At 39.0% G+C, this 24,457-nt stretch overlaps 1 protein-coding gene across 6 annotated transcripts; it reads right to left on the reverse strand.

Annotated features, from left to right (window-relative positions):
- Positions 1-1,769: 1,769 nt before the first annotated feature.
- CCDC201 (coiled-coil domain containing 201) lies at positions 1,770-22,310 on the reverse strand. 6 transcript variants are annotated; one of them, XR_008434943.1, is made up of 5 exons: positions 22,250-22,310; positions 14,178-14,746; positions 13,144-13,278; positions 4,290-4,365; positions 1,770-2,121 (listed from the first exon to the last, which is right to left on the reverse strand). XR_008434943.1 is itself a non-coding variant. In XM_053965349.1 (4 exons), exons 1-3 carry the CDS (start codon positions 22,284-22,286, stop codon positions 13,192-13,194), a joined length of 693 nt encoding a protein of 230 aa, XP_053821324.1. In that variant the 5' UTR covers positions 22,287-22,310; the 3' UTR covers positions 6,092-6,728; positions 13,144-13,191. The 6 variants fall into 6 exon arrangements, 3 of the variants coding, with proteins under 3 accessions (XP_053821324.1, XP_053821310.1, XP_053821334.1); XR_008434941.1 differs by lacking the exons at positions 1,770-2,121; positions 4,290-4,365 and adding exons at positions 6,092-6,728; positions 8,057-8,227; XR_008434942.1 differs by lacking the exons at positions 1,770-2,121; positions 4,290-4,365 and adding exons at positions 6,092-6,741; positions 8,057-8,227.
- Between the last annotated feature and the right edge of the window lie 2,147 nt (positions 22,311-24,457).

Here is a 24,457-nt window from a genome sequence, read left to right on the forward strand (position 1 = left end):
TCAGTGTACCCAGTAAGAGAAACAAAAGATAAACAACACTCCTCCCCACAAAGTGAAAAGTTTTCTTTGTCTGTTTCCTTTATGGTTCCAGTGCACTTGAAATCATGACCCAGCCCTTTTTTCACTTGCTATCTTTTGTGAAATCAAATTGAGGAAACCTAAAAGTCTGATAAAGCAGATTTTGTGAGATGTGCTTCTGTACAAAAGGTAGACCCATAAAAATCAGTCCCTTCATATTTCATTTATGTAAATGTAATGAACATATGTTAGAACAGGTTATGATAACTTAGGGCATTATCAGTCAACCAGACAATGCTTTCATATAGGCCATGGGACATCAATGAAGTGAAAGTAGGGTATGTGTTTATGTAGACTATGTTTGATGTAATACAACAATTCATCTACCAATCTACCAATCTCTGACCCTGACATTTCTTTAAAGAACACAAACAGATAAGAGCCTGGAGATTAAAAACATTAATGATGTAAAGTTGTGTTTACTGAAGACTTTTGATGGTAATTTTTAGGTTTTCCAACTGTTGACTCCTAACTTGAACCACTTGTTGAAAGACACCACATGAAACTCAGGCAAGGATTACTTTTTCTGCAAGATTTTCCCTTTGGTTTCTCAATAATTCTTAGTCAGTGACCTCACCTTGAATGATAAATAAAGTTTGGGGTTTTAAAATTCTTTTTCTTTAAATTCATATGGAGTGACTCACAGAATGCAAAGTTCTATATACATTTGGGTACAAGTCATTTTTACCCACTAATTACCAAAAAATTCAAGTAATTTGCCAAATAATTTCCTGCTTATCTGGATATGATTTTAAAAACCCCAAATAAACAGTGGAATATCCTCATTATCTTTATTTAGGTAAGAAACTAATTCTAAATTTTAAGCTTAATATGTGTAGTGGTTTTGTTTCACTAATTTGAGATTTCTTGGCTAATGTACTAATTAGTGTGGGTTCAGTCCTGGCACTCACGAGTCCTAGTGCACTCACTAGAATGTACTTACTTATTTCTTGTTGTGAGATAGGATTAGGAGAAAGGCAAAGCAGGCTCAAAACTTTAAAAGGGTATAAAGAAGAAATTATTAATAGTAACTAAAAGAAAGAGTAATAAGAATCAGAACACAACCTTCAGAACACTTCTCCTCCCCCTACAACCTTTTCTTTCCCACTGACAATGTAAAGAAACAAAACCTAAAATTTCCAGTCAGTTTACCACCTCTAGAATAGTCTTTCTTTAGTTCACTTAGGGAGAGAAGTCCCTCTTGTTAATGTCATGGAGACTTCTCCACAAGAAAACAGTTCTTCCATGGCTTTTAATTTCCACAAATAACAGCAGCCCGGGGAAATCTGCAATCGTGAAATCCCTCCTATTTTCACAGCGTCTCCTACAGCTGTGTTTATGGGCCATGCCAGCTTATGGGGTACTGTTTTAAAGATGAGTTGTTCAAAAGCAAAGGTTCTCATTATCAATCTCTGAAATCATCTTCACCTCTAGTAACAGAGATCTTCTTCTCTTCCTGGGGGCACAGGATCTTCATCACTCTTCTCTCCTTCTCTGTTTGAACTTCTCATAAGATCACAGCTACTTTAACATCTGCTTACTTTAGCATGGAGGCCTTTGCTCACTATCTACAATTTAAACACTTTCATCTCCCCATACCTTCATATGTTACAGGGGAAAAAAAGTCCTACTCCATAGCTTTACAAGAGGATTTCAGCCTAAAGCTAAAGGCTCATCCTTCCTATCTGGGACTTGACTTCTTCTTCACTGACCTCGGTGTTTTCATGTTGTTTCTTTACGTGTCTGCACTTCTGACATGTTCTCTCACTCAAGGGAGGATTGAAGCACTGAAAGAGTTAATATCTTGCCTGGGGCCTGTAGATGGTCATGTGACCCCAGCTGGACTCGGTAGCTTGTGGCAGGAACTGTGGCTGGGGGTGTAGGAGCTAGGATCTCAGCAGACAGCACACCGGGGCTGATGATTTCTCCTTTCCCCCTGCCCGGCAGCCAATGGGAGGGTCCGGCAGGCATCCTGCAGCAGTGGCTGCCTGGCCCTGCCTGGCCGAGACAGGGGCAGGGCTGGCTGTGTTACCTCTTTGCAGGCTGGAAGGGAAAAGAAGAGTTCCTGGGGTTCTTTCGTATTTAACACGCGTTTTTCATAGAAGCATGAATAGATTTTCAATGGTTTAATAGATTATCGATTCCCAAAACCAACTACTGATTGGTTTCCTATCAGACACAGAAGAAACTGCTAACAGTCTCTCCCAAAACATCACTTCTGTGATGCAAAAGTAACACAATATCCAAAACCACTATGATGCACACACACATATAGCACACACAAATGGCATCAAGCATATGAAGAGAAACAGCAATGATACAAATATAACCCCCCTAGTTTCTTCTCTGAATTTATTCCATATAAAAGAATGCTTTATTTCAGTTGTGTGGATTATCGGGAATTCCAGTCAATTGATTGTGCTTAGGTTCTTGATGAATAATTTGATTCACACATTTGTTGATTGTTGGCCATTTTGTAACAATGACATATAAGCCATTTGGTCTTATTTATCTATTCTGATCTGGTAAATATGACTTTTAGCATTAAATTCTGGATGCAGAGAAGGACATGTTCCAAGTTTGTGTTGCACTTTTGGAAGCAGACTGACTTTTGCTATTTTGCCCCAGCAATTAATTTGGCCAAAATGTGGGAAATAACTTATAAATACCTAAAACTAAATCTGCTGAAACTCTATTGAAAGGCTGTCTCATGGTGAGTCTAGCTAGGAAAGGCTTCTGTGGACTTTCTGCATTAAATCATGGGTCATGAAAAAAAGAGAAAAATGTAGTTTATCTCCTTGGTGACACCCAAAGTATCTGGGCACTGAGTAAAACACCTTGTTTGCAATGTTGTGCATACATAGACCAGCCAGAAAACTATTTTCTACAAACTGTTGCACTCTTCTGGCAAGAGATGTTAAAGTCCTTTAGTCATCCTACCAGACCAGCTGCTTTCTCAGTTTGCCTAGCTTGAAAAATAATACAGAAACATTATGACATTTTGTCATACCAATACTGTGGTATGACAAAGCTGAAAGCATGTTACAGAGTATGAGTTCCTGTGTGGACAGTTAATATAAAAAAAACCCTTCTGCTTCACTGCTTCTGCTATAGTCAGCATTACTAAACCCAGGTAGGGGTATTTCTGTCACCAGCCATGGAAATAAAGGCTTTTCAATGCCTACTACAGTGAGCTATAGCTTAGAAGGGACTTTCAAAAATGTGAATTACCCCCTTAACAGTGGCTCCAGGGATCTAAACCAGGATAAGCTGTTTAAATATCTTTGTATTTTTCAGCTGCTGTGTCTCTCCAGGCCCAGAAACAGAAAAAACACCATAACCATATGATATGCCCTTTACTGCAGACCCTGAAGGCTGTAGGTGCTGATAGAGTGAGACTCCAGCCCTCACCACCATTAGGTTTATCTGCTGAAGTTGTTGCTACCTTATGCCAATGAAGGAAAAGGCAAATTCCTTAGAGATTTACTCTCAAAGCAATTTAAACACGATAGCACTTTCAAATACATATTCAAGCATCTCATGTGAAGTTTGAGATAGTAACAAAAGACTACCACTTACTTTAATGTCTGGGTCTGTCACACAGGTTAAATGCCGGGATTCACATGAAACCCCTTTCTGCCTGAACTATACATGGCTTTCCAGGCACAAGCATTTCTACATGTAGTAGGGAGAAAAGTATACAGTACTGATGGAGAAAAAGGGAGATCCAGACCCAGACCAAGGACATCATAGTCACAGCCAGTTGCACAACTTAGAGGAAAAGTGCCTGGAGGACAACAGCCAGCAATAACTAATGTGTATTGTTTTCTACCTTATCAAGTGCAACAGTGGATATTCTCTTTAACAGTAGATAGACTGGATATTGAAAGAAACTTACTGCTAACCCAAAACTGATCTTTTCTTCTGAGGTTTTATGGAGACTTGTGGGAACCCAGGACATCCCTCTGGCTTCCCTGGCTGTCTCAAGACCCTGGCAGGGGGCTCGGAGACCTTGGCATGAAGTCAAAAACATCTCTGGCTTCAATTTTAGCCCATGGAAAAAACTGCCAACTTTGTGTGAGGAATTACAAGCCAGAAGGGTTTGAGTAGTGTGGTAGTTGAATTAACACTGGGTGAAAAAAATAGAATTTTAGGGTTTTAAAAGAAGGGATTCAAGGGGACAAGATGGAGAGATTTGGGCGTGTCCTTACCTTCTTCTCCTTCTTCTTGCCCTCCATGTCTTGCTCTGTTGGTGACACTTTTCTATTGGTTTAAGGTAGAGACACACTGTCCAACATAAATGATAGATATTGGCATGCTATTGTAAACATAGTACACGTAGTTTTTACTATAAAATGGTAACACCTCCCCAAAGGGGTGGGAGTCTGTTGCAGACTGACCTGCTAGACAAACTGCAGCTCCTTGAGAAAGCATGTTATAGATAAGAGAAAATAAACAATCTTGAGAAGCCGATCCTACACATTCCAACTTTTCTTTGGCTGTGTGGGCTGGGAAGCAAGGACTTTTGCATTCTCCGTGTGACCTCAGCCTCCAGACCCCCGAGATTTTGACATCCCTGGGTGGGCACTGGCTCACCAACTGGGCTGAACACCTGGCATCAAATCCCAGCCCGAGAAAAAGAACCCTTCCTGAGGAGGACAGCCTGACCCCCCTGCAGAGAACAAGCCTCTTCAAACTCAACCCAGAACGGAGAGGATCTGTGGGCCCTGGATGTTCTCCACCTGAGAGCTGCTGGCCAGCGACCAGGAAAACTTCCAGACTGATTTTACTGACGGCACAGCTATTGGTAAGACCAGTCAAAAATAAGAACATGGGAGGGGCTTACTCCCAGGAGCAACTTAACATCATGTCCACTCTCCAGACCGTGATGGCCACTTATCCAGTGATCACACCTGAGAAGAAGCTCAAAGATCTTTTGCTATGGGTCCGTTGTAATTACCCACACACTGAATCCCATGTAGTATTTGAGCCGGGATTTTGGCAGGAAATTAATAGGCATCTTTATCATTTAGCAACAAAAAAAAATATAAAATGGCCATAAAGCTTTTGGCTCCCACCAGAGGGATGTCCTGGGTTCCCACAGAGACTTTTAACCTCTGTGAATATATTTGGCTCTCGGTACTTCAATCTTAAGTGCCATTCTTTCATCTTTCCATTCTTTAAAAAATGCTAATAAAAATAGTAAGAGTCATAGGACCCAGACCAGAGTAAGTCAAGAGGTCCCTTTTTCTCTGGTCAACTGTCCCTTAAAGTGGGAGGCCAAAACTGGGGGCAAACATGCAGAACTGTGCTTTCTAAAGGAACAGGGCCTGGGCTGTAGGCAGAGCAGAAGACAACAGCCTGGAATTCTTAGCAAGAGAGCAAGAGGGTTGTTACTGGCAGCAAAGTGATAAATGCTGTTAAAACAGGAGGACACATTTCTCTCTATCAATTAAAATTGTTTTTCACATTTAGGCTTTTCAGTTCTGGTTCTTACAAAAATAAAACCGTTTGCCCAGCTGCTTTTGTCAGGAAATCTGTCCTTGCCTTTTGTCCTGGGGCATTTCTGATTTCAGCAGTATTATTTGTATTAATAATAATAATAATAATTATTATATTGTTGACAGTAATACCAAAAGTACTTTTTCCAGGTTTCAGAGCCTCTACTATTTCCTCAGATGTCAAGAGACATGAGTCTGGGACTTCAGTCAGTTCTAGAGAGCCTAAGGCTTGCACAGAGAGCTGGAAGCAGGTAAGGCGCTGCTGGGAATCAGGTTTGTCTAAGCTTTAGTGTCTGATAGTGTCGGGTTTCACACTGGCCAAATACCAGGCACCCGCTAAAGTCACTCACTCACCCTCCCATGCCACAGCTGGGCAGAGGAGAGCAAAAATTAAAGAAGGGCTCATGAGTTGAGATAAGGACCAGGAGAAAATACTCCAAGGGCAAAACAGGCTCAACTTAGAGGTATAAAGTGAATTTATTACTAACAAAATCATAGAAGGGTAATAAAAAGTAAAATAAGCCCTTAACAACACCATTTCTTCCCCCACCCCTCCCTCCTTCCCACTGACTACACAGGAAGACAGAGGATGGGTTTTTTGTTGGTTTGTCCCCTGAGATCATCTTCCATTGATCAGGGAGAGGGGTCCTTCCCCTGTGAGACTGTGGGGTCCCTCTCATAGGAGACTGCTCTCCATGAACTTCTTCAATGTGGGTCCACTCTCAGGAGAAGCAGCCTACCTCACATGCTGCAACGTAAGTCCCTCCCACAGGCAAACAGTTCTCCCAAAACTCCTGCGGTGTGGGTCAGTCTTCCACGGGGTGCAGTCCTCCAAGGACAGGCTGCTCCAGCCTGGAAGCAGGGACCCCCTCTCTCCACCAGGTCTTCCACTGGATCACAGCCTCCTCCAGGCATCCACCTGCTCCAGGGTGGGCCTCTCCCCCACAGGACATGAATGAAACTCTGCATCCCCTGTGGATCCCCATGGACTGCAGGGTCACAGTTGCTTCACCATGGTCATCAATCAGCATGGCCTGCAGAGGATTCTTGGCTCCAGTGCTTGGAATACCTCCTCCCCCTCCTTCTCCACTGACCTTGGTGTTGCCATGTTGTTTCCCTCACATGTTCTCACCTCCTCCTCTTCTCTGACTAGAAGAAAAACCTGTGACTTTGTTTTGATTTTATTCTTAAATATGTTATCACAGAAGCATTAGCAACCTCTTTGATTGGCCCAGTTTTGGCCAGCAAAAATGGTCAACACAACAAAAATAAACAACCACCTCAGCACCTTCTCCCTTTTAATGTAATTTTCTACATTGTAATGTATAATACATTTCCCTATGAGCTCATATTTTTCTCAGAGATAACTATCTTGTGAAAAAACCTGTTTTACAGACTTATTAAGTATATGCAAAAAAAGCGTATAACCTGATATTTTAAAATATCAAGTTCAAGACTTATTTTCCTTTAACTCACTGATTTTGCATTCTGAAAAACTATACTAGCCAACAGACCTTTGTGGTGCCATGAGTCTGCTATAGTGTTTCTGCTTCTCTTATTCATCTCTTCTCCAAATGTGATCATCATAGACTTATCCTTTTGCTGGTCTTACACAAGGAATTTGCTCTGTGATTTGTTTTCTTTTATAAATTTTTATCATCTCCCAGCTGTGGCTAAAAAAATCTTCCACTGAATATACTAGTAAAGGTCAGGATACACTGTTGATTTGCATGCTTGCATCATAACCTTTGTGCTAAAATTGCCAATCCTGCAGTCTTAGTCAACTTTTTCTCAGCTACCCAGAGGTATTCAGGATGCCATACAGCACTTCTTTCTCCACTATTCCAGTTCCACCCTTCTTTCTAGCACAGTTACAATTATAACACATGTCAACAGTTTATTTACAACATATGTTTTGTAAATAAAGTTTTTGATTGCAATTGCAAGCCTTCTATCTTGTTGCAATGTCTTCCCTCTCATGGTGGCAAAGCTTCCTGCTGTCACTGAGCTATGGTTTGTGCAGGTTTTGTGGGTTTTTGTGATTTTTTTTTCTTCTAGAGGAGTAACAAACGCTAAAGCATCCATGACCTTTGTATGAATACTCTTCACACAACACCAGTTTGATTTAAATCCATATCATAAGATGCAATGAATTGCTTGTGCTCTCTTGGCTGGCTACTTTGAAACCCATTTTACCTGGACATCTTGTAAGTGCTTTTTTTGGATCCAGTCCCTCTCCAAGTTTGTCAGCAATCCTGTGCATACTTTCTTTCCTATATTTGAATTTGCATCAGCTTTCCATACATTAAAATTGAATTATTCAATTTCTAGGAAGAGAATCTTCCTTTTCCTATCTTAGAGGGGTGAAATATTTCCCCCCCCCCATCATTGCTGGCACCTCCTCTTTAGGAGAAGATGCAAGCTTTAGAAGGATTATGGTATCTGCTTGTAGAAGAAGGTCACTACAAAGTACAAACCTGCAATGACATGAAGAGCTGAAAGCAGAAGACAGTTACAGTAGGACACGTAGAGCTAGGAAAGGCCAAAAGTATGAAGTGGAGGACAACAAAAGGGATCAAAATGGCAGCAACAGTAAGAAGCAGAAAAAATATGAAGATTATTCTTCCCCTTTCTTCTTTCCATTTCTGCTATAAAAAATAAGAAAAACAGGAAAAAAAACTCACAAAGAAATCCACAAAGAAATAAAAAAACACAGATGTGGGACAGTGAGTGACAGAACAATGATGCAAGTTCAATCTTATTTTTAATAAACACTTAAGCAAAGTAGAACTACTTTTACAGGTAACACTTAAAAGCATTGACTTCATAGTAAGGCTAGAAACAATGGTTACTGCCTTGTGAGCCAGGACATTTGTTTTCAAGCTCCTATCTCACATGAGAAGGGGATTTGAAATGCAATCTGTACTTCCAGAGTTTTGTACTGTGGGCTGCTGGAATTGAAATCAGGTAGATAGAACTCCTATCTCACTGCTGTCTGCTATGCATCTCCATGCACATGTACCATTTCATGATGGAGGGGTGGGGCTGCTGGAAGTGCTGCAAAGCCACATGTATGAGTATACCCAGGAGACTGGCAACTGTCACACTCTACAGGATTCGCATGCCTATTGGGACTGGCTGCACTGCTAAGCGCCATTTAATTGCATAGAAGGATTAGGTACCTACATAGTAATAGAAAGCCTGAGGAAGGTTTGGGCAGGGTGAGGGTGAGCAGCTGAGATCCTCATCCTAAAGGAAGTGGTAAGATCTGTGCCTAGTTCAAGTTTTAGCAACATTTGAAAATGTTACACAATTGCTTCTACTGGTCTAAGTTTTATAAGTGCTGGTAGGCTCAGTGTTTGTTAATTTGTTTCTAGTAAGTTGGAAATATTGAGGAGGGAGCTGTTTTAGCAAGCATGGTGAAGTGCTTCAACAAATGGGGCTAAGGGAGACCTGTGTGTTTGTATGTCTTATAGAACAAAACACAACCAAGTACAGGTCAGTGACACTGTTGTGTGATTTATTACTCAGGGTTTTGTCCATAGCAGGAATGTAACTATGTTGTAACTTAGAGGGGGAAAAAAAAATCTGTTTTTATTTAAAAGTTTTCCACTTTTCCTAGTTATTTTAAAATTGTTCAGCTGTGATGAGAAAAGGAAGGACCTAGTTTCCATTTGTCTGTTACATAAATCTAAAATATGTTAAATACATATGCTAAACATTTTTCTCTTCAAACTGGCCTCCTACAGAAGCACCACAGCTGGGCAGAGCACTCCCAGCTCTGTCAATAGGAATATTACCATTGCTTCAGTGGGAACAAGGCCAAGCTCATAAATCCAGGATGAAGACATTTCTGTCTCTTCCCTCTGTTCTTGGTAATGTTTTTGTTCTTCTCCCTCTAACATCATGCTTAGTCACCATCAGCAGGTAGGTTGTGTAATATCTATTCAGGGACAAGTGTACCGAAAACAGCTCCATAGGTCAAGGTCATAGCTTCACTCCAAAAGGAAAAATACTGCCCTAAAAGAACACTCTCAATGAGAAGGCTGTTCTGAACTTACAACTGTGTCCATGTTGCATTTGAAAGTCAGGACAACACCAAAGTTCAAGAGCATGTTGCAACTCTGATTCACATTCATTCATGCAGGAAAAGGGCTTTTTATTTTACAGAACAGGATGTCTTGGGGATTCTCTTCTCATAAGGATCTGGTGTCTGTAGCTGCTAGCCTGTTTCAGCCTCAGCACCTGAAATCCATACTTCAGGTCTGTAATAATTAGGAAGACTTCTTTTTTAGAGGTGTTGGATTTTACAGCTCCCTTTAAGAATTTTTTTTTTCCACTGTAATAATGATACTGTAATATAAATGTTCATAAAGGAACTTCATGAGAGAAGCACTAACCAAACAGTAATTTGCTGTTGTTGCCACTAGAGGATGGACATTAAAAAAGAGTGAAACTGCATACTAGTAGTGCTTCTCCCAAAGTCTATTTCTTTCAAAGTATACACACATAGTATAACAGAGAACTAGCCATGTCATTTAAACTTAAAATTTTAATTCCATTAGGTTTGTGAGTCTACTAGAGAAATGAAAGGAAGTTCAAGCTCTGTAAACAAATACAGAAAAAGAAGAATAAAGAAATAGTAGTTGTTTGGTGTTTTTTTTTTTTTTTAACTTATTTTTGTCCTATGGATATTCTTACATGTGAAATATAGTTATAGCAGTATAGTTTTGTAAGTGCAATTTGATACATTTAGTTTCACATTTTCCAGCATCCTGATTTTATAAATTAGACACAAACCTTTCTCTGAGAACACCATTCACTAAGTTCTGTACTATATAGGGCTGGTTGAGGTTCCTTGGGATTGTTACATGCAATTAAGCATTGATACTGTGGTTGCAGAATGTCAGACATGTGTTGGAAAACCCCTGAAGAACCAGTTGATTGTATTAATATTCTTATTAAATACTATAAGCAGTTTTACAACTTTTGCAAACTCATGAATACCTAAATTATTCCAAAACAAATATTATATAGTATTTTCTATTTATTTTTAAACATTCTAGAGAGGAAATAGAAGTAGTTTCCAAAGTCATGAGACCCCTTGGTTTTTTGCATCTGTCTGCCTGATAGAGCTTGAAAACTTGGAAAGACCCAAAGTCAGTTCTGTGTTATGATTCAGTAGAATTTATTTTCCTCCACTGAGTAAAGTCTTTGGGATTTTATTGGCACCAACTAGTTCCACGAACCTGACAGGGTGGCAGCCTTGCTCCCTGAAAAACATATAATTTACTGTGTTCTGAGTTTCAGAAGTTTTGCATTGCACTTGGAATGAAGCCAAAGATATCTTAGACATTAAGTAGCCATATTCCTTGGATTCATTTTGCATTTAATGTAACATTTAATGTAGAAGGAATTTTGCAGCAACTACACCCCGGCCTCCTAAGGTCTGGAACTTGTCCAACATGACCTTTCCACTTGGCCTAACATCATGGATGATACTTGATACTTGGCATCAACATAAGTAGATCAAGGCACTTTGGAGTGTGACAACAGAGTCTGCGTCTTGGCAGAAGACCAGTATCAGATATCAGAGGGTATCAGATGGGCAAGGAATAGAGCAGTGAAGAGCAGGCACTAAAGACAAAAGACATCTGTGTCTTATAAGGAAGGAAAGCACTAGAGACCAGATTGGAGAAGACATTAATTGAATTCATTTGAAGACCAAGAAACTGGATGGGCAGGAGCCAAGGGTGACTTTGAGAGGCAACAGTGAGAAAGAAAAGCAGAAGCAGTATCAAGACTTCCTGGGACTAGGATGAGAAACCTGAAGAAGGAACAACTGGAACTGACTATCTGGGAAGGTACAAATAAACAAGAGGCAGAAGTGGGTCATTTGGATTAAGCATTGGGTCATGCAGCCAGACTAATCTGTGCTTTTCCCAGTGGTAGAGGAGGGTTTTACGTTAACCTTGCACTTGCCTGATCTTAGTTCAGCCCCTGGCACAAATCACAGATACTGATGAAATGCCTGCAGACTTAGGGGGAATAGCAGCACATTTGCAACCATGCCTATTTTATCTCAAAAACAGCTTGGGATCTACACCAGCCAGGAGCGCTCCAGTTGCCAGAGAAACCTGAGGAGGCCAGACAAGCAGCAGGGGTAACGCACACAAACTAATTCCAGAACATTAACTAAACTTGAAATCAAGTGAGCGTGGCTTGGCTCATGAACTGAAGGACAGCATCACCCCACTGCCTGGCTACACAGAAAGGCAGATCTGAGGATAAGCCTGTTCTCCTGAGAACCTCTGAAGAATTTCACTTCAAGAATCATTAGCAAAAACATCCTAATTCCTTTTAAATCCTGAGAGAGATTGTAAAACCGGAAATCCACTCTAACATTTTGGAGTGTAACACAGATGCTATCGATTGGCCTGTCTCATAATGTTGGCATGGGACATACTTCTCCTTCTCTGCCACTTTGGATGTGAGATATTACAAGTTATAGTTTGTGGAAAGGAAATGCAAAAGCACCCCTTGCATCCATTCTTAATTGGCAGCTTCTTTTAAATGGAACCTCTTCCCTATAGGGTAATTAGTGCCTGGAATGGTTGTAAAAAAAAACAGGAAAGTGCACATGCTAGAGCCACACAACTGCATAAATAGGTGTATATAGGTGGTAAATCTGTTCTGGATTCCTGCTGCTGACACTCTATAGATAACTTAGAAACTGTAAACTCTGCCTGTATAATCTAAAGATTAAATAACAGACAGCAGTAGAAATGAACATGAATGTTGTGCTTTTTGCATCAATTCTTGACTGATGCTTCAGAAAGTTCCTTTGAGTTAAATTACCATTTTGACAATACAGCTATCAGGTAAGACACCCTTCTTGACCTCTATGCAGCAGCTCCAGAGTAAAAAAAAAAAAAACACAAACCCCACTCTCCCTCAAAACACACAACCAAGGATGAAGTATCTCCAATGCAACAGTGAGTTGCATTTACAATCTAAGGCTGGGGCAAACTGATTTTGAACCAAAACTTCAAAATAAGCTGTCATTAATTAGTAATCTCTAAAGAACGGCCTCCATCCTTGGTGCCTCAGTATTTCCTCATCTCACCAGGTAGCAGCAAAAATATTCCAGATTGCATCAGCTTTGAAAGAGATTCTCCTTTGGCTAACCAAGATTGCACTCTATGTGGCTACTAGGACTTTGTCTAGTGACTTCTTGTTAAGAAAGATCAGCAACCCTATAAGACTTAATTGCTACATGAAAGATTAAGGCCAGGGAGGGCTGTGGCAGGATGAAGAATGATTCTTAAACATTAAGTTCTTCCTCCCTTCTTTGTTCTAGGCCTTTCAGCCATTATAAATTAACATTAACTCTCCTTAGTAGAGAGAGTCTCTTCTTAACTCTCATCATAATTTATGCTTGTCTACTCCTGGATTTAAGAAGAAAGAATGACAAAACAAATAAGCAACAGAAAAAGATCATTTTGGAAGGAAAGAGGAAGTCTAACAGACACTGTAATGAAGAGTGTAATTTCTTGGAACTCACAATTCCCACATGACAGATGTGCCAGCACTTATCCCACAGGTAGCCCAATCAAGCTTCTTCAATTGTCAGTTCATGTTTAGTTGCCTCCTCAATGTTTTTAAGCTGACGAAGCAGCCACTCTCTTTCTTTCTTTCTCTGTAACAGAAGAAAAAAATATTATTTAATCAACCTAATTTATTCAGATACCACCTGCTTTCTCTATTTTAGTTACCACCTACACAAAGGACTTATGACCCAACTCAATTTTGGCTGGAGTTTTCCATTTGTTTTAAACAAAGAAGCTTTTACTCTCAAAGCTGGCAAGTTTTCTTGAGTTTTCAACACACTCAAGAACAAGATGGTACAGAGAAAAAAAACAAAGCAGAGCAGAATTTGATGGCTTCACACTGACATGACAACCCTCAGAGTCTAACTCTGCTGCCTTCCTATCCTTTCTATGGGCTTTCCACAGGCCCTTAGAAAATTAATAAAGTTTCAGAAAATTGAGTTCTTGTGCACCACAGACAACTAACAACTGCAGAGCATCTATTAATCTAAGCTTTCCCCAGAAAACCCTACATTAGTCAAAAGGACTGCTCACAAGATCCCATTTGCAATGACTGTAATTCTTTTTATAAAGCACTACAGTTTGGATTTAACAGAAGTAGTTATTTTTCCTTAAGTTTGATCTGACTTGCTAACATTAAGAAACTTCAGAATTTCAATAACTGATTTCTTCCTATTCTTAAGTATCTTCTAAAGAAAGATATATTAAAAAATATACTTTCCCACTTGGGTACACAATGAATCGTACCAGCTCACAAGCAGAAACAAATGCTAGTTTGGAAGTTTGCACGGCATCCTGTCTGCGATTAGGAATGATATCACATGTTTACCAATTATGATGCAATTCATAAAGAGATGTCCTCACTGCTAAAGTTTGGACGTGTTCCTGTAGTAAACTATACACACTTTACTAGAAATGTCTGTATATATTCTGTGTTAGCAGAAGTTTGTGTAACTTAACTATTGAATAACTAAATGAAAGCCTTTACCTGAAGAGTTTTATCACTTTTCTTCTTTCTTGATTTTGCTACCAGGGGATCTTTTATCCCTGGTATTCCAGAAACAAACCATGAGGGCCCACTCTTAGGAGTTCCTGCATCATCCACAAATGCTCTGGTGGTAGCTTGAGTTTCTATGTTTGGGACAATTTTGTGAGCTGGCTCTTGATTTGATTCATCAGAGGCCAACACAGTGGAAAGCCTTCTTCTAGAAAATACAATCCGAGAGCTTTGGCTTTTCTCTTTAATTAGTTCTTGCAAATCAAATGCTGTTGAAAGCTTTTTTGGGGACATAGGAGGAATGTGTACATCAACATGTACTAATGATACTTGAGATAACAATCTACTTAGACTTGATTTTGGCATTGGAGAGCCATAAGATTTCTTTGTGGCATCTTGGTCCTTGATTGACTGATTTGTCAGATCTGTAAAAGATGGAATTGTTCTTGAAAGCATTGAGTCCACTGGGGTGCTGTGTTTCACCATTCTCTTTTTCAGAGATCTTTTAACATTCAGAAAAGAATCATCTTCCTCTGACATCTTGAAGTCAGGTTTATTGCCTTAAGAAAATAAGAAGATTATGTCATTGTTCACATTGTAAAAGATGCAATACAAGCTGTTTTTTAGCAGCAAGCTGTTAAATCAAATCTGAAGTGTTCCTATTTTCATATCTATATTCTGTCTTTACATGGAATTTATCCTTTATATAGATCAGTGTTCAAGCAATTAGAAGAGCCATGTTGAAAATAGAACACGAGAACACAGCTGGTCACACATTCAACACTTACTCCTCTCTCAGCCTTTGGCATGAGGAGCTCCAAGTGTGCTAGAATTTTTAAAGATTTTTCATTAACTGCAACATCATTAAGACAGTGTTTCCTATTCCAAGTATATAGATAATATACTTTTGGGGTTTCAGCTGCTAACACTCTGTATACTCTTTAGCTGAAAAGTATTAGATGGCAGAGGGACTACTGTTGTTCATCAAGAAATCAAGTGCTCTAAAGAGATGGGCAGAGAATTTCTGGATTCACTTAATCAAATTGCCATTTCCTAAGTTCCTTGAAAGGGGGCTCACAAACCTCTAACTCCCTTCTATTTATTTGACATTTGTCTTACTTCAGCTGACCCTAAGCTTTGATTTAAAAAATATATGTATGTTCTGTGCAAGCCTATTTTCAACAGAATTTACAATGGCAAGCTTGCTTTTGCGAGTAGCATTATTCCTATGCATTTGCAAACCCCCAATAAAAAAACTTTCTTTGGTCACTTTCTGTGTCCTTTCCCACGGAATCTCACAGTGCTGCAAGTACTGTCTGTAGCTGCATCATCTTTATGTCTACCTTCCATGGCCTTTTCTGCAAAACTCTTAAAAAATAACTTTCCCCTTTTCTAAAAAGCCTTTTCTTTCTGTTTTTTTGCTACTTTTGGGGCAGAAAAGCCCAAGATAAAGACATATGATTTGAGATATATTTAAGATAAATATCTAAATCAGGTGAGCAGTTAAGTACTCCTAGTAATTGTTGAACTCTTTGCTTTCATGAGGTTGTTCAGATATTTCATGCAGGTTGATTGCACCATATTCTAAGCTGTATGTAGACTGCAGCCTTGGAGGGGCAAAACAGGACTACCATGAAGTAGGGCAAAAGAAGACAGGGAAATATATTTACTGAAGTAAAAGTAAGTTTCTTTTCCTTGTCAGTGTTTTGCACCTGTGTAGTGTCTAAGTTTTCTAGTAGAGTTTCACATCCACTTTGCATTTCTAAACACAGAGGCAGCAAGAGATAGAGCACTGACTCTTCGATACAGCAGAAGTCAGGTGTTTTGTGTATTTTTTTTTCCCCCTTACAAAGAGGGAGGTGTACTCCATAATAATTTTTATTTGGATACCCATTTCTTCTCTCACTTCTTAGCAGTGCTACCTTGTGTGACACGTAGGCAGCACTCAGTCTACAGAGACTGCCTTTTTCCTTTCCTGTTTAATTAGATTGATTTGCTTTAGTCTTTATCATAGAAACTTACATGATTAAGCTTAGAAAGGGAATAAGGAGGACTTTGCAGCTACCACTCCTCCCACAAACCTATCCTCAGGTATATATTTTAATACTTTCCCCTTCATCATTAAGTGGTCAATTAAGAGCTATATCTTTCCTAAATTAGTTTTTAACAAATTTTTTCTACCAAAGCTTTTATGGAAAACAACAATGATTTTTTTTATGTCACATTTCTCTATGTTTTAGAAAGATAACTATGCATAGGCAACAGGTCTTTCTGCTCTAACACCAATATAGATAAAGGATATAGATAAAAAAAAAGAGAAATTTAATATAATATATAGAAATATATTTGAGAATATCAAAGTGTATCACAGAGAATTCATTTTGCAGGAAATTTGACAAAATGTAGCAGGCTTACCAGACCTACCAGGTTCTATCTGATATCTTCCTTCCTTCCTTCCGTCCTTTTTTAAGTAATTTAGCGTCAGCTGCTACTTCCCTTCTTATAAACCTGTTCACCCTGGCCATCCTTTGCTACAGACACTCCCTAATTAACACATTTAGCATTTTTTTGGAGTATCAGCATTGCTTCTAAATGAATAAATACCCAAATAGAAATCTGGGATCAATTAATCATAGGAAAATGTGATAGCCAACTTATCTACATTCTATATTTATTGATATTTAATCTCTGCTGTATGCTGCCTATTTCAATCACAAAAATACTCTAGTGGTTAATTAGCTTCACATGGCTACTTAAGGCACATTGAGGATCTGCTGCAAGATGGATGTATGTTGATGGAGTATATTGCCATCCTGATTTTATTTTCTCACTGCTTTTCTTGTTCAAAAAATAAATGGGAAATTAATGTTAAATCTGCCATGAAAAACTCTTCTTTTAGGAAAATAGGAAGTGAGAATAAACTGAAAAAACTGTAAATTTCAGTGTGAATGTCATGGTGTTTGCAGCTAACAGCTAATGACAGCATTTTATATTGAAGCATATGTTTTCAAAGTATCAGCTCTTAGATTAGAATTCCATTGGTTTGAAATGGTATGTGGAGGACTCTAATTTTTATCAGCTGAAAAGCAGCTGGACTCTACCAGTCCTGAATTGCAAGTCAGCTCTGTGGTAGTTAACAGTAAACAGGTGTTATCACAATGCTGTAGAGCAAGAACAGGTGTGAGGAAGCATGTGCACAAATAGTGGGGTAGCTCCTTTTGACAAAGTATGACCTGTGGACCTTTAAGCTGATGAGACAGACCTAATTTCATGGCTTTATGTGGATGACCTGGACCTGGGGTTGTAGAGTGCATCTAGTGCAGACAGAGGGGCAAAAGCACTGATCTCTCAGGAATTTGAAATTTGGTTCCAGGGAGTCTGGGTATTTCAAACCTAATCATAAACCACTCTCTCTTGCCACATTAGTAGTTTTACTATGAATAGAGAATTGGAGCTACCAGTTCAAAATTTAGAAGTAACAGTCTGTCGGTACATGGATAAAGTTGCTAGGCTTAAGTTATGTTCCCCTAAGAAGCTGAAAGAGAGCTTGAGAAACGGAGGCACATTACAATCACATGGATTGCATGAGTAAACATCTTGGAAATAAATAGTTTGTCCAGGATAAGCTATTTATTTCCTAAACTCCCAGAGGAAGTTCCTACAGTAATATTTTGAGAATTAAACAAAAACTATTTTGAGATACTTGTGGCTGGGGAAAAAAAAAAGTCTCAGCCCTTTATAAATACAGACCAAGCTTTACCTCGTTTTGAATATTTGTAGTTAGTTTTCATACCTTGTGGCTTGGTGAACAAACCCACCAGGTCAGCCATTCTACGCCTTGCAGGCCCAGCAAGCCAGTTCCTTATATAGTACAGAGCACAGTGATGTCTTGACATGGTGTCACAATGTTTGTGCTGTCCTGCTGTAACGTGGCACATAATATCACCTCTCCCGGCAGGGCAATGATGCAAACAACACTGAGGAGCATGAACCTGCATGAAAAGCTTTTTGGAGTGTTGATAACTGACATAATTTCACTAGACCCCTTCAAAACCTCATGGCCTTGCCTCCCAGCTGGTGCTTGGCACTCCTTGCTGTGCTTCTCCTCACGTTTTGTGTTGTTTTCCATGGAATCTCACAGTGCTGCAAGTGCTGTCTGTAGCTGCATCATCTTTATGTCTACTTTCCATGGCCTTTCCTGCAAAACTCTTAAAAAGCAACTTTCCCCTTTTCTAAAAAACCTTTTCTTTTATCTAGAACCTTGCTAAATATTCTCAATAGACAAATTAAGAGATTTGTAAATTATTCTTGCTGCTAATAATGGTTTATCTTATGTCCCACAGATCCATCTCTTTATCAAGTGGTGGCAGGATGTTACAGAGAATAAGAAAGACATAACTGTACAGAGATAAGACAGAAAAGAGTCCAATATTAATTTAAGAATCAGATCTCAGTAGAACATCTGCAGTGATGATATTACCCTGGTCTCAGTGTATCTGTAGCCATGTTCTATATCTGAACACAAACACCCAAACTGTGACTTGAGTGACACTTTGAAAGCTTCTTGCGTCTTTCAAAGAATGACACATACTGTGTCCTGCAGTCAGACCTATGCATCATGAATAATTCCTTCACTAAATTTACATTCCTTGGAATGATCATCTTTAGCTTCAGCATTGTCTACTTGGTATTTTGAACAATAACTTCAAAGGTTTGTATACAGCCTTTTGGCCTATATTTGCACAAAACTCCTCTCATTTGTTGCATAATGCAAGATGGTACTCAATTCTAGCAATATTATTATATATCTTCATATATATTATATCAAACTCCCACTGCCTTAGGTTTATGTCTTGAAAGATTCTTTTGTTGATCTCATTTTAGGAGAAATTTAATCTTCTTTCTAAATTTATTCCAAAAATGCAAAACCTACTTAGGTTACTGCATTCCCTTAAATTAAACATTAATTCTTAATTTTTTTACTTCCAAATCCAACAAAAGTGGGAATAGAATAACAGCACAGTGTTTTGTTCAAATTTCAACCCCTTCCTTCCAGTTCACATACATGAATTCACTTCAAACACATGGAATTTTGGGGAGGTTTCATCTGGTAAAGGGAAATATTGGAATTATTTTTCAGTTTACCAAGGGATAATATACACATAAGGACAAAAATGGACACCTTTCTCCCTTCGTCTTCTGATTTATTTTGAGAGACTGCAATTTCTCAATTGCTGCTCTTTTAATTTCTTCATTTTCTGGTCTGACAATGTTGCCAAACAGTTCTCCTGAAGGGAACTTGTATTCTGAACCAATCCTTAGCTCATATGCTTCCCTAACATATTTTCTTGAATTGGATGTGCAATTCTAGTTTGTAAAGTCACAAATCTTGCATAAGTCTCCAAGCTAGGTGGTCTCCAAGGGCTTGGTGCAGTCTTTACTGGGCAGAACACTAAGAGGCCCTCTTTCTGCACTTGCAACTACTCTGATGTTTTTAGGCATTGAGGGTGATTCCAAGTATGTAATAAGAAATAGGAGCTGGTAAGTAGAGCTCAGCATTCTACTCTGTCTGATGACCTGTAATGGAATGACCCTCAAAGCCTTATAAGGAAGAAGGAAGAGACAGAGGAAGCATGGAAATGGTGGTGAGGAACAAAAGGAGAGTGAAAAGAAGAAATTAAGAGAGGGACACAAATGTGAAAATGCTTTCCTAAATTTAGACTCATGTAGAAAGAATAAATTAGAAGAAAGATAAGAGGAGTGCACAAAACAAAAAATAAAAATAAAGGAAATGAAATTGTTTCCTAAATGATATAAAAGACTTGGGCCCAAATTACAAGCTGTTCATAGATGAATCTCCATAAAAATACAAATCTGATTAAAATTCACATAAACTATTCTTCCTGTGTCTGAGTTTTGTATATAGGCAAGTCAATCAGGAGTGCTCTAAGAGTTGCTGATCAGGCTGAGCTCCTTAGTGAAAATAGGAATGAAACATTTTATTTGTTAATGTGAAGTCTAAAATAAGCAGGGAGCCTCATAATGAACTAACCTCTGCAGAATAGTGCTTCCTTTGGGACTGGAAAGCATTATGGTACAGCAGGCAAATGGAGAGTGATTCTGTCTCAGTAAGCTCCTTGTGCAGCCACAAACGTTGAAATGGAAACACTGCAACACATTCAGTGGACTTAATCTCTTCAAGTGTATAAAGCTGCACAGAGGGAGTCAGTGGAACTTTGCGAATTTTACAAAAGCACCTCAGCACTATTTCAACTTATTTCAGTAGGAATTACATGTCTGGACACCACTGAGAATCCTGAGTTTTGTGACAGGGTAAATGGAGGGGACAGGCATTTTATATATGTGTTTGGAAGACACTTTAGAGTAGAATAGAAAATAGCAAATTAGAATAGAAAGGAATAGAATATTTCAGTTGGAAGGGATCTTTAATGTTCATCCAGTCCAACTGCCTGACACTTTAGACTGACTAAAGATAAAGGATGCAATTATGGGTGAATGACTCTGAATGATTCTTAAACACTGACAGGCAAAGAGAATCAACTACCTCTCCAGGAAGCCTTTTCCAGTGTGTTACCACCCTCTTAGTAAATAAATGTTTCCTAATGTGCAGTCTAAACCTCCCCCAAGGAGCATGACTTTGAGCCATTCCCCCAGGTCCTGGCACTGAGTACCGAGGAAAAGAGATTGGCACCTCCATCTCCCCTTCCCCTCCTCAGGAATCTGTCAGGAGTAGTGAGATCACCCCTCAACCTCCTTCTCTCCAACATAGACAAAACCAGTATCCTCAGCCTAGCATGTCTGCCAGCCCCTTCACCAGCAAAACCTTTGCTGAAAACTTCAGAAATCAAGGACAATATGAATCCTTTGTAGTCTGTTAAACAAACTTTTCAGTGCCTGAAAAGCATTATGTACAATCTTGTTGTTCAGTAATTTTGAAGTTTTTGTCTTTTGGAACACTTTCTTCACATATTATTTATGTTATGGTGGTAATGTGAAAGTGGTGCCTTTGCAAGAGTTGGAGGTTTCCATTTTTCAGTGTGGCAATGACTTTTTCCTGGCCAGAGGCATGATCAATGTTCTTCTACAGTGTCCAGGAACAGACTTATGTATAGCATAATTTTCATTCAATCTGATCATTGGAGCACCTCATAAGGAACCTGAGAAGAAAACTTTAGGGAATCCTGGATAAATGGGTGTAGCAATTTCATAACCTTTCAGTAAAAACTAGCTTTGAACTAGCAATACACTGAGTCATGATGTATGCTTCAGGTTATATATTTCTACAGTTTTGGTTATGACTGTTATGACTGGACCTGTCCAACTGGACAACAAATCCAATTTTGTGCAATCAAAACCATGATCTTGAGCTACTTACTGGGTTTCATGGCTGCTCAGAAAGTCAAACCCTTATTTAAATGTCTAAATTATCTTCCATATGATTAATTTCAATAAGAGTTTAAGGAATATTGAGACTTGGCTCTTTATCTCTGAACCATTTCAAATAGTCTTAAAAGCTTTTAATATGGGTGTCAATATAAATTTTTCACTGAGGTCAATGAGATGCAGGCAATTGGAGGTGGTATTCTAACAGCCAATTTTTTTTTCTGCTTTAATGTAATATTAGGACTGAAGAAACAAGTTCCTTAAGGAACATACCTTTACATCTCATAGAAAAGTTCAGTGCCACCCTCAGTTCAGTCGTCCCTCAGTTTACACTAGCTCTGCCCTCGGAGTCCTTGGTGTGTATGTGAAAAGAAGATTAGTTTGTACACGTAAAAAGATGCTGCAATATTAAGATCAATTATGAAAGCTTAAAGCATTAAAAATTGTTGTCTCTCTTTGTTAAACAAGATTATAATACACAAGTAGCCAGTCTAAAACCATTGTGAGGGATGTCAATTTGAAAAAAAATTAACTTTTTTATGTAGAAGTCTGGAGGATCAGTATTTAACTTCAAAAAATCTAATTACATCTGTAGTAAGAAGTCAGGTATACTTTAATAGAAGTAGAGGTCATTGACCTTGATAAAATCAATGTCTTACCACTGCCTTTGTAATTGCACCAATGATTCCTCTTCATTACACTCTTGTCTTACCAGAATGCCACTATGTGTTCTGTCTGCATGTTGTTTATTCACTAGTCACTGTCCTATGCACTTTTTACGTGTTTCTACACCCCACAAGTCAATCTGAGTTAATATTCAACTGAGACCTTTCCTCAGTAACTTGCTGTGTCTTTTCTGATACAACTGCTCCTTTTTAATTATGTTGGCAGAGCTGCCGAGGAGCCAATACATAACAGTATTGCCAAAGTTCAATAAACATACAGAGTAACTATAGAGTTTGGGGGAAAACTGTCTGTGCTTCTTTGGCAATAGTACAAGCCCAGTTTGGCCAAACTAACGTTTAGCTTCAAATCTCTCAGCAACCAGAAAATTATGGATTTGTTTTACTTTATTACATCCAATAATAAACTAAAAGTGCTGTAGCAGTGGCCAGACTGAGTATAGTCCTGTACAGGAAGTAAGGCCAGGTGAATATAAATGGCTTTGTCTTGCGGCATTAGAATTGTGCAGATGAATCCCCTGGTAGTCTAAGCTGGGGGAAAGCTAATTAATTAATCAGAGTCCCACTGACTTAGTGAAGCAGAGCACTTCTGATAGCACATCTGCTTTGTCTGTGATGGTGCAGTACTACTTTATATGTTACACTGTCTCTATGAAAGACATCATTGGCATCTTGATAATAATGACTACTTCATCACTAGCTTCTTCCTTTCTAGCTCTTTATGGCTCAATCTAATAACAGTTAACAAATGCCTGGTTATAAATACAGGAACGATGTAAGCCTGGGAGACTCATATTAATGTAATATCAAAAAACAGTATCTATTCTCTGCGCTTTGAGCCTGGAAACCTATGCAATCTACTGCTGAAGTTGACAGCAGAAATAATCTGCACAAGTCTGGATGGTAGGATCAGACCACGATTCCTGAGCAGCCTGACTATACCTCAAGATCCCCATCCTAAATGCTCTCTTGACAGTTCAGAGGGTTTCATGAGAGCCAAAAATGTCACAGACAATCTCTAATACATGGCTCACTTTACAGCTATGACTCCTTTTTTTTCCATTATAATGGCCCAAACAAGAATATGATCCATGATTTGATACCTGTATAATTGTTTCCTTCCATTTCCTTCCATGTTCTGCCAGCAGAAATGGTATTAGGTGACCCACTGCTCTGGGGAATGGCTGCAGAACTGGAAGACTTTGACATAGATACAATGGCAATGCACCAAGGTACACAATGGACAAGGTACACAATGTTCTCATTTTCTATTCTCCCCTTCTGCCTGTTTGAAATTGACAATATCCTCTGGTAATATTTTTGGACAAGAACCTCAGTTTCAGTCCTGGGTGGTTTATGCTATGGAAACGCTGTCTGAAATTCCTCATGTCCAAAAGCGTTACCAGAGGGGTAACAATCTAATACTGATCCTGCCTCATTCTTTAAGGAAAATCAGTTCTCATACTGTCTCTGAAGTGATTTGCCTGTGTAATGGGACATGGCAGAAAAAAGTCTCCACTTAATGACCTGAGTCTTAATCCAGAACATATACTCTCTCGTTAGCATATGTATCTGTGAGTGTACATATTTCATACACAGGTATAAATGGCTCTGTGTGTATTCATGTACATAGAATTCCCCAAAACAACACTCAAAGGGTTACACATTTTAATATTAAGAGAAAGCCTTAAAATACCAGTGTGGCAGAATAGGTACAATGAAAGGTGAAGGACAGATTTTCAGTTTATTTATGTCCTTTTGACCTTAGTGAAGTCGTTCTGATTTACACTTAGGGATGTCTGGCATGTTGTCTTTCAGAAGGGAAGGACAAGGCAAAAAAATGGCTACATAAGGCCTTAAACACTTCTCACTAATGTAAGGGCAAACCAAGAACAGTTCCATCACACTCCCACACAGCACTGTAATTCTGTACAACTCACACTGTGCTCTCTAATCTGCAAGAAAAGAAGCTGGGGAGACTCTGTCTAGCATTTGGATTAAAACCCCTTGCATCTGAACCCAGGCTGTTATACATCACAGGGGACCCTACATTTCCAAGGTATCTCAGGGCATATATTCATGGACAGGAATGAGGCACCTGAGCACCTCTGCTTCTGCTCTGAGCTGGCCAGATGGGAGTCTGCTGTCATTTGGAAGTGGTACAATCAAATTACTTTGAACTAC

Source organism: Vidua chalybeata, chromosome 1, assembly GCF_026979565.1.
Source record: "Vidua chalybeata isolate OUT-0048 chromosome 1, bVidCha1 merged haplotype, whole genome shotgun sequence".
NCBI lineage: Eukaryota > Metazoa > Chordata > Aves > Passeriformes > Viduidae > Vidua > Vidua chalybeata.

Coding starts and splice junctions, on each gene's coding strand:
- CCDC201 (XM_053965349.1), bottom strand. CDS start 22,286: ATGAAGAGGAATCATTGGTGCAATTACAAAGGCAGTG. Junction 14,747..22,249: donor GTGCAATTACAAAGGCAGTG/GTAAGACATTGA, acceptor TATTTTCTTAAG/GCAATAAACCTGACTTCAAG. Junction 13,279..14,177: donor AAAGTGATAAAACTCTTCAG/GTAAAGGCTTTC, acceptor CTTCTGTTACAG/AGAAAGAAAGAAAGAGAGTG.